The sequence below is a fragment of the Cetorhinus maximus genome, chromosome 3 (assembly GCF_964194155.1).
Source record: "Cetorhinus maximus chromosome 3, sCetMax3.hap1.1, whole genome shotgun sequence".
Classification (NCBI taxonomy): domain Eukaryota; kingdom Metazoa; phylum Chordata; class Chondrichthyes; order Lamniformes; family Cetorhinidae; genus Cetorhinus; species Cetorhinus maximus.
In genome coordinates, this window is record NC_135881.1 from 152,200,273 (window position 1) to 152,210,672 (window position 10,400).

A 10,400-nucleotide genomic window follows, 5' to 3' on the forward strand; every position below is an offset into this window, starting at 1 on the left:
AGGATAGTGGCACCTTCTGTGGCCCTTAGTGCCTTGGACTACCTGCTGGCCCTGCGCCCCTTGTGCCTGCGCCTCTCCTCCCACAGGTCCCTCTGCTGGAAGCTGCATTGGGACACCTGGCCTCCTCTCCCTTCTGCTGCTCTCTTCCTCCTCAGAGGAGGTGCCTCCAACGGAGATCACAATCCCCATTATCAGGGTAAGGGAAGGCTGTCTGATACCTGGAAGGGTCCACATGGTCTGAATCCTGCGGGGGCCTTGGAGATACCAAGGAGACCTGAAATGAAGCCTGGAAATGCTAAGATTTAAGCCCCAAACAGAGCTAAAGCTGCCAATACCAACAAGCAACCGATGCAAATTATCTCCAAAACTGGCAATGCTGCTGACACTTTTTAGCCCACCCTTGGATGAGGATTGTCGACGAGCAGAAAATCGCATGGGCAAGGTAAAATCACAGTTAATTGGACTGTTAAGAACCTTAAGTAGCCGCTTAATTAATGGCGGGCACCACTCTGGCACCCGCGCACGCCCACCAAGTGAAATATCGCACGAGTGCACAATGATGTCGGGACACTCATCGGAAATCATCATGCACTATTTTACTTCCGTTCAGGTCGGGCTGGTGTCCGCTCACAGGACAAAAAGTTCTGCCTTGGTGACTGTGTATGTCGAATGCTGGGTGGCTGTATTTGGAATGTTAGGTGACTGTGTATATGGAATGCTGGATGACTGTAATTGGAACGCTTGGTGGCAGTCTGGAATGCTGGGTGTCTGGATACCTAGAATGCTGGGTGACTGCGTATCTGGGATTCTGGGTGACTGTGTATTAGGAATGTTGGTTGGCTGTGCACATGGAATGCTGGGTGACGGTGTATCAGGAATGCTGGATGACTTTGTACCTAGAATGTTGGGTGACTGTGTATGTGGAATGCTGGGTGGCTGTGTATGTGGAATGCTGGGTGACTGCGTATGTGGAATGCTGGGTGACTGTATGCCTGGGATGCTGGGTGATTGTGTATGTGGAATGCTGGGTGACTGCGTATGTGGAATGCTGGGTGACTGTGTATGTGGAATGCTGGGGGACTGCGTATGTGGAATGCTGGGTGACTGTGTATGTGGAATGCTGGGTGACAGTATTTGGAATGCTGCATGACTGTGGGTGGAATTGTTCCAGAATTGCACTATGTGCAGTAGCAGGTGGGTAAAATGGAGTCCTACCCACAGACAATTATGGCGGGTTTTCACGCCGTATTGTCCCGAGACCGCCTCATTATTTATTCATTCCCGCGAAACAGGCCATTTCCATGGCAGGCGGGCTCCCATTTGACTGCCCGCCTTCACCCCACTGTTGCATCACATCGGCCGCCATCAGCAAAGCGCTCAACACCACCAGCTCACTACCACTGTCTGGGAGACATGGCCAGCAAAGGCAAAAAGACTGCAGCCACCCGCTTCAACAGCAGCTCCCTTGAGCAACTGCTGGATGCTGTGGAGGCCCGCCGGGATGTGCTCTAACCCAGCTCTGGCCGCAGGATGGGTAACAATGTCACCAACCTAGCTTGGGAGGCGGTAGCAGCGGTGGTCAGCACGAATGCCCTGCAGAGGAGGACAGCTACCCAGTGCCGCAAAAGGAAGAATGATCTTCTCCGTTCCGCCAGGGTAAGTCACTCTTTTCATCGCTCCGAATTCTCACACTCACAAACACATCACACACCGACAGGACCCTAACTCACAAGGGACATCATCATTCATTCTTTCACACACACCACCATTGTCCTCATCCCGTCCATGGGACCACTCACCACCCACACAGACCAGGCATACTTATCATCTGGCCCAGCAGGCATCCTGATACACTCTCCCCATCTCTATCCATGCAGGACAAACTGGCTCACAACGGGAGGGAAAGGTCGCAGACGGGTGGAGGGTGCCAGAGACCTAAGTTCTGACAGAATTCGAAAACAGAGCCATCCAGCTGGCCGGCGATGAATGGGGCCGGTCCTGTGCTGACGGTGAGGTCGGTGTTGCTCAACCAAGTGAGGATCTAGCAGTGCAACATCCATCAGACAACCATGCCGTGAATGATGTGTCCTCTTTCACAACCACCGCCATGCACTAATTATCTCCCCTTGCTTTCGCAGGCACATCGGGAAACAGCCGACAGAGTCTATGACCCAGGGCCTCCAATCAAGCTCCGAAGAAACCTCTGAAGAGGAACCTGAAGGCACCCTCCCTGAAGTCTCATCACAGCGCTCACCCACACCATCCACCAGCGCAGAAACACACCTCAGCAGAGACTTCCCAGCTCCCCATAATTTGGAGGGCTGCTGGAGGCTAGAACGTTGCTCGTCATCTGAGTCAGATGACGAGGCTCTGGACTTGGTCATGTCACAGTTGCTGGAGCTGAAAAGGCAAGCTCGGGAACATCAGGAAGGGATGTCCACTGCACTCCCCAAATTGCAAGGCTCGATAGAGGAGGTCCTTCAGCCTTCAGTTTGAGGTGATAGCGCCGGCATGCCAATGCACCGAGGCCAACAGTGGCAAGATGGCATCCGCCATGGAGACCTTGGCCCAGGACGTCACTCCTGCACTGCTGCATGGGCTTAACTCCATCTCTGATGCCATAGTTGGCCTCCAACAGTGTGTACAAGAGAGGGGTGCTGGGCTGCTCAATCTCACTCCAGCTACCCCTTCCACTCGTGGAGTCAGCCAGGGGCCCTCAGGCACCCATAGGGAGGAGGAACAGCTGGTGCACACTCCGGGGCCATCCACCCGGCTGACTCTGGGAGTGTCCGGCCCATCGAAATCCCCTCTTCCTGTGACCTCCGCAGCTCCAGCTTCACAGGCCGAGGAACATGCCACTGACACACAGCAGGGCCCCCAAAGCAGGCCGGGACCCTCCAAGACTCAGCCCTCCAGAGGACGCCCGCCAAAGTCATCACAGACAGGGCGTCACAGTGAGCAGGCTGCCTCCAGCTCCGCTGTGGATGCCCGGGGAGCACCAAGAGGTAGTGGCAGGATTAGGAAATTTAGATAAAAGTAGTTGCACAGCCTTGGCACAGGTGTTGATCGCTTGCAATGCTGGGTGACTGTATTTGCAATGCAGGAGTGCATCTGGAATGCTGGTTGACTGTTTATTAGGATTGCTGGGTGACTGTGCGCATCTAACACTGGGTAACTGTATCTGGAATGGTGGGTTACTGTGTACTTGGAGTGCTGAGTGACTGTAAATGGAATGCAGGGTCATTGTGCATTTGGAATTTTGGGTGCCTGCATTGGGAATGCTGGGTGACTGTATTTGCGAGGCTGGGTGACTGTGTATATGGAATGCTGACTGACTGTATTTGGAATGCTGGATGACTGTGTATATGGAATGCTGGGTGACTGTGTATCTGGGATGCTGGATGAATGTGTATCTGGACTGCTTGGTGGCTATATTTGGAATGCTGGTTGACTGTGCATTTGGAATGCCGATTGACTGTTTTTGAAATGCTGGGTGACTGTATTTGGAATGCTGTGTGACTGTATATGTTGAACCCCAGCATAGTGTGCACATGGAATGCTAGGTGATTGTTTTTGAAATGCTGGGTGACTGTATTTGGTATGCTGTGTGACTGTGTGTGTTGAATCCTGGGTTAGTGTGCACATGGAATGCTGGGTGATTGTTCATCTACAATGCTTGGTGACTGTGTATCTGGAAAGCTGGGTGACAGTGTTGTTGGAATGCTGGGTGACTGTGTACCTGGAATGCTGGGTGACAGTGTTGTTGGAATGCTGGGTGACTGTGTACCTGGAATGCTGGTTGACTGTGTGCATGGAATTCTGAGTGACTGTGTACGTGAAAGCTATGGGCCAAGTGCTGGTAAATGGGATTGGGTAGGTAGGTGAGGTGTTTCTCACGTGTCGATGCAGACTCGATGGGCTGAAGGGCCTCTTCTGCACTGTGTGATTCTGTGATTCTGTGAAATGCTGGGTGACTGCATTTGGAATGGGAGTGCCTGTGTATGTGAAATGCTGGGTGACTGTGCATTAGGAACGTTGGGTAACTGTGCGTATGGAATGCAGGATGAATCTGTATTAAGAATGATGGGTGATTTTGAATCTCAAATTCTGGGTGTAAGTGTGTTTGAAATGCTGGGAGACTATGTGGAATGCTGGGCGACTGTATTTTTAATGCTGGGTGATGTGTATATGGAATGCTGGGTGATTGTGTATCTGGAATGCTGTGTGAAGGTGTATTTGGATCGCTTGGTGCCTATGGGCGGAATTTTCTGAGCCGGCTGGCGGTGGGCGTGATAGGTGGCATGCGCGGAAAATATGGTGGGACCCACTTCACGACAGTGTGAAGGCAGGTCGCTATCTTCCGGTCAGCCCGCCGACAGTGGGCCGCACTTCCCACCATCGGTTGGCAGGGAGCTAATTGTAATACATTAGCATATACTTAAAAGGCCATCTCACCAGGCTGTTGGAACCCCACCGCATCATCTGTCCACATCAGCGGGAAAGCACGCCGACATGTTGCACAACAGCACTTAGGTGATGTGCACTTGATGGCCTTCACTCTGGGGGAACTGAGGTGAGTGAGCAGCAGCGTTCCCCACAGCTCACCTGTTGTTTACAGGCCTCAGGGGCGCCGGGGTGCAGCGGAAACTGATGCCTGGCCCCGGAGGCGACTGTTGAGGGGTTGAGGGTGTCTGGGGGCAAGTGCTGGCCAGCCTCGGAGGTGACTGGGTGGGGTCAAGTGCTGCCCTGGTGCTGTATCTCATGCCCAGGCAATTGGGCTGGGGGTAGGGTAAGCAAGGGAAGTGGCCATGCATTCAGGACACCTGTATAAACTGACTATGCCTCTGCAACTAAGACAGATCAGGTGCAGCCACAGTGATATGATTGGTGTCAGGCTCCCAGCCTGCCCGACCATGCAAGCAACACAGAGGCACCAAAGTGCCACCAAGCGCTCTGTACCTTACTCCCCTGCCACCCCCATGGCACAGACTTCGAGTCCGCCACCACTTTATTGGATCGTGGGAGCAGTTGGACTGCACACGTTGGACAATCTCCTCGCCAACACTGGCCATGTAGCAGTCACAGCTGGAGACGCCCACAGCCCCTTGCAATCTCAGCACCCTGGTTTGGACCAGTGTTCCCCCATGTCGCAGGTTGACAGGGCAGCCATGCAGTGCACACATCTCTGGCCAACCGAGGGGTGACCAGCACTCTCCGGGAAACATTAAGGGGCGGTCACCCAGGGCCAGGAAAGGTGCTAAGTACACCCATGATAACCACATCTCTCTCTCTTTCATGCTGCAGGAGGACCACGTCAGGATCATGGACCTAGCTGTCTGCCTGATGGCCGACAGAGACCATAGAAGGCGGAGGAGAGAGCGACTGAGGCTCCTGGCCGCGCAAAGGCAGGAGCAACAACCGTATGAAGGGGCAGCAGGGGCTCCCGCACACGCTGCCCAGAGCGACAGCGAGCCATGGCTGGTCGGCGTCTAGCGACACCCAGGGTCTATGGACACCGCCTGCCATTCCTGCAGATGACTGAAAACCAGTGTCACCGATGACTGTGCATGTCTAGGGACCTGGTGGCTCACATCTGCCACTTACTGCAGGACTTGGCGCCAAGGGGACATGGAGGGCATCCACTGCCAGCGGCTGTGAAAGTGACCGTGGCGCTCAATTTCTATGCCAGTGGCTCCTTTCAGGACTCCACAGGTGATCTCTGTGGGATTTCACAATCCGCCACCCACAAATGCATCTGTGAGGCCATGGATGCCATCTTCTCCATGACACACAAATTTGTGCATTTCATCCAGGACCGGTACAGCCAGGATGCAAGGGCCATTGGATTCGCCCAGATCTCAGGATTCCCACAGGTGCAGGGTGTGATTGACTGCACTCATGTGGCGCTCAGGTCTCCATCGCTACACTCAGTGGACTTCATCAACCGCAAGGGCTTCCACTCACTGAATGTGCAGCCGGTGTGCAACCACCAGAAGCGCATCCTGCAGGTGTGTGCACGGTTTCCAGGGAGTGTGCACGGTGCCTACATCTTGAGTTGTTCGCAGATCCCTGCAGTCTTCCAGGATCCACAGAGGTTGCAGGGATGGCTCCTTGGGGACAAGGGCTACCTGCAGAGGCTGTGGCTGATGACATCCGTGCGGCAGCCTCAGACTGCAGCAAAGCGATGGTATAATGAGGCTCATGCAGCAGCTCACACCTTGGTGGAGCAGACCCTCAGTCTGGTGGAGCCCTGCAAGACAGTTCACAGTGGGTATCATGTATCGTTGTCGTCTGCTGTGCCCTTTACAACCTGGCGCTCCAATGGTGTGAAGAGCTGGGTATGGAGGAGATAGAGGAGCTGCATGTCTCCTCCGATGAGGAGGATGCTGACAGGGATGAAGGTGAGGGGGTCCTCGGTGGTGAAGATGACGGGGATGAGGCTCTCGCACTGGCTAGACGAGGCAGGCACACTCGGGAGGCCCTCATAGCTGCCAGATTTGTGGAGGATGATGACGACATGCAGTGAGGTTTCCCCGTAAATCCTCACATCACAGTTGTGAACGTTTGACTCCAGTCTGGCTTATGGCTACGCCAATAACCTCTGTGAGAATGCTCCTGTCATGGAGATGCACAGGAGGATGATGACGACATGCAGTGAGATCACTCTATAGATCTTCACATTGCCTCTGAGAATGTCTGACTCCTGTCTGGCCGAGGGCAGCTTGCTTGCTCTCCATGATCAGGGCCATCTCAGAGACACAGCCGTGAAATTTTAGACACATCTGATGCTGTGTCTGCCTTCAGCACCTCAGCCCTTCAGGAGCTGGTGCACAGTATCAGTGGTCGCAGATGCTGGTGTGATGGGGGCCAGCCCCACCTTAAAGGTGCTGAGAGCACACAGAGAGAATGAGAGAACTCTTGATGCCTGCCCACTACATTCTGGCAGCACTGCCGTGGTGCAGGCATCAGTAATATTTCCAGGGAGTGTGAGGCTGAATCATCACTTCAGTCTGAAGGCTGCACAGAGCACAGGGAAGAGGCCCTGGACTGAGAGACCTGCCTTTTATCTTGTGCAGGAAGGTTTCACATCTGAGTGACATGAACACTGCTCATCAGAACAAGGAGACATTCTTGGGAGTTTATTGACAATAATGAACAGTATGTACAAGTGATCAACACCCATGCCCAGGCTGTGCAGCTTCGGTTCTTGAAATTGAACATGAGAATGGGCGATGAAAGGAAACCAGCAGTTTCCAAGAAAGGCACTAAGAAATCTCAGAAGAAGGTGCCAATTAAGAGCAGCAAGAAAAGGAAAAGAGTCAGGAAAGAGAGTTACTCCACCTACATCTACAAAGTGATGAAGCAGGTTCACCCAGACACCAGCATCTCCTCCAAGGCCAAGAGCATCATGAACTCATTTGTCAATGACGTTTTCGAGCGCATCACGGGCAAGGCTTCCCACCTGGCCCATTACAACAAGTGCAGCACCATCATCTCCCGGAAGATCCAGACTGTCACGTGCCTGCTGCTGCCCAGGCAACTGGCCAAGCATTGCATGTCGGAGGGCATAAAGGCGGTGACCAAGTATACCAGCTCCAAGTGAAACTCGAAACTACTAAAAATAACATCTTCCTAATTGGACAGAGGTGTACCTCGTTGCGGCTGGAGTTGGGAGTCGGGAGTGTTGCTGGCTGCTGTCTTGCTGCTGCTCTGGGATTTCCAGTGTGGCTGTTCCTACTGCCTGAAGGCCCATCGAAGACCTGGGCTGCCTATTGTCATGCTGCTGCCTGCTCAAACACCTGTGGGAGGGGAGGCCTGTAGCTCAAGGCCTGAGGCTTTTGGGCCTACATCGAAGAGAAAGAAGGGAGAGGAGTGGACAAGGAGGGAGAAAACTTGCCACAGTCGGCACCCAGAGGTTTGTGCATTGAGACTTGAGGGGGGTTTTGTATTGGACTGTGTTTGCGATAGGGGAGGAAGAAGTGGAGGAACAACAGCCAAGGGGTGTGGCTGTATTTGGACTGCAATTTAACCTCTTGTCATCTGTATCCACCCCACCCCTCTTCCCGTTTTCGGAGTCCATGCTAGCTGGGGCTGCCTGGTGAAGAGCGACTGAACCAGCTTCTGTTTGCCAGGCAGTCCCACCTGCCTGGCGAATACGTCGTCTCCCCAATCAGAAGAAGCAACCAGACTCCTCGCAGCGCCCCCCACCTCTGGTGCACATCCACCCTGTGCCTTCTTGACCTGCTCCTGTGCCCTCCTCTCTCTCTGCCTCACTATTCCCCTCTCTGAACACCTGGCAGGGGTGGTCATTTCAATCCCTTTATGCCCCCTGTCTTCCCTTTTTCCAAAACCTTTTTCTCGGGTAGCTTGACTACCAAATGACAACACCCTTGTCACAGGTGTTGGGGCCTTCCAAAGCCACCTATGCAGGGGCAGTGGCCTCCTCAGCTCCTGCTGCTGCTCCTGCAGCCCTGTCACCCTTTCGTTTAGTGACGAAACAACTCGGGGTGAAAAGCTACACCCACCCTGTTGTGACCATCGAGGCGTGTGTCAGGGATATGGCTGAGGCCGTCGGCTCCTCGACCATAGTTTCCGCCTCGTGAATGTACGGCAAAGCCATATTTTTCCTGAAGACCGAGCGGGCAGTGCACCTGGCCCTAGAAAAGGGGCTCACTGTGGGTGGGGCATTTCTGGCGTTGGACCCCTTGAGGCCACCACCAAGAGGATCATACTTTCCAACGTCCCACTTTGTCCCCAGTGAGCTCCTCCTCCCCCACCTCCATCAACTGGGGGAGGTCAGGTCAGGGGTTGGCCAATACCGCTTGGCCTCAGGGATGCAGCCCTCCAGCACGTCTACTCCTTCCGGTGCCAGGTTTTCATCCGCCTGGCCCGGGAGATGTGCATGGAGAGGGCATTTACTATCGAGTTCCAGGTGGCCGCCTACCAGGTTTTCTGGGCTGCGGATGGCATGCGGTGCCATGCCTGCAAGGGGGTGGGGCACATTTGTAACAACTGTCCCGCCTCCAAGGCCACCAGCAACATCCAGGCGGCCGCAGCTGGCACCTCCGCTCCTCCCCCCGCTACTGCTCTATCTCCCTCCCCACAAGGGGAGGTGACATCGGCAGCCACCGCCATCTTGGCTGTTGGTGAGGTGGGAGGAGAGCCCCCGCACCGTAAGAAGATGCGGAGGAAGACCCACCACCTGGGGGTGGCCCCCAAGGCTTCCCAGACCGCCCCAAGACCACCCAGAAATCCATGCCCCGGAAGACACCGGCTCAGGGGGGATGAAAACATCCGGCCCCAGCGTGGTGTCCGCACGTGCTCCCGGGCCTGTGTGCACCATGTACTGGGCCCGGTATCATCCCCGCGCTGGTTCCCGGGTCCGGCGGCGGTGGGGTGTGCGACCCCGAGCCGGTGGTCTTCCTAAAAAGGGTGGACCTGTCCAAACCCCAGAGGGCAGAGCGTCTGGGAGGGCTGGATGAGGTGGTGGAGGCCTCCCAGATGGAGGTCTCCCGAGCCCCCAGCCTACCCCGGAAGAGACATCACCCCTCGGAGAGGGAGGACATTCCGACCCATGAGGTTGGATGTGTCCCCTCCCCTGGTGAAGAGGCCAGTAAGACCCCACTCTGCCCTCTGGGGGAGGCCCAAACCCATGTTCCCTCACTGCGGACCCTGAGTAGGGCCCCTCGGGTGCCCTACCCCGAACCACCTTGTACCTCCCAGGGTGTCATCTGGCCCACCAGTGGACTGCAGCACTCCCTTCATGGCCCCGATAACTGGGTCATTGGGTGGCGGTGGCGAGTAGGGCCTCCCTGCTCCATCTCAGGCTTTGGCACCGGGCGCTACTGTTCTGGGCCTGGAACCTTTTCCGTACTCGTCGGACAACTTGGTGCCTGAGGGGGAGCGGGGCTCTGAGTCGCTGCTGCCCTCTGGCCCGGAAACCGAAAAGGAGTCGAGAGAGGACCCCTCTGGCCTTGATCCTGGGGGTGGGATCGAGGTGGAGGTGGAGTTGACTGGCAGCTCCGAACCAGCCCCCGTACTCAATATGGGGGAGGGGTCGGAAGCCGGAGGCAACGACCAGGAGGAGGATATGGTGTCGATAGCGAGCACCACCGATGACCTTGAGTCGTTGGAGCCAGGTGAGGTGATGGGAGCTTCGGTGCCCATTGTCGACTCTTCCCCATCCCCATTGGGGAACTCCGGGATTTTCTGGCGAGTAATCGCGGTCACTGAGACAGGGTCCTGCTGGTCTTGGACCAGCGGCATTCATATCCTCTGGTGTTCTGGTCCACCCGTGAGACCCTAAAGGCCCCCAAGTTGGACAGGAACGTCCAGCGGAGGGTCCATACATTTTTTGCTGGGCTCCTGAAGGAGAGGAAGACTTAAAAAAAATTCCTCTC

The 10,400-nt window shown here is 55.2% G+C and overlaps 1 protein-coding gene across 1 annotated transcript; it reads left to right on the forward strand.

The window, feature by feature from the left end:
- Nucleotides 1-7,219: 7,219 nt before the first annotated feature.
- On the forward strand, nucleotides 7,220-7,603 carry LOC144674311 (histone H2B 1/2-like). The gene has a single exon (XM_078535734.1). It carries the CDS (start codon nucleotides 7,220-7,222, stop codon nucleotides 7,601-7,603), a length of 384 nt encoding a protein of 127 aa, XP_078391860.1.
- The last annotated feature ends 2,797 nt before the right edge of the window (nucleotides 7,604-10,400 follow it).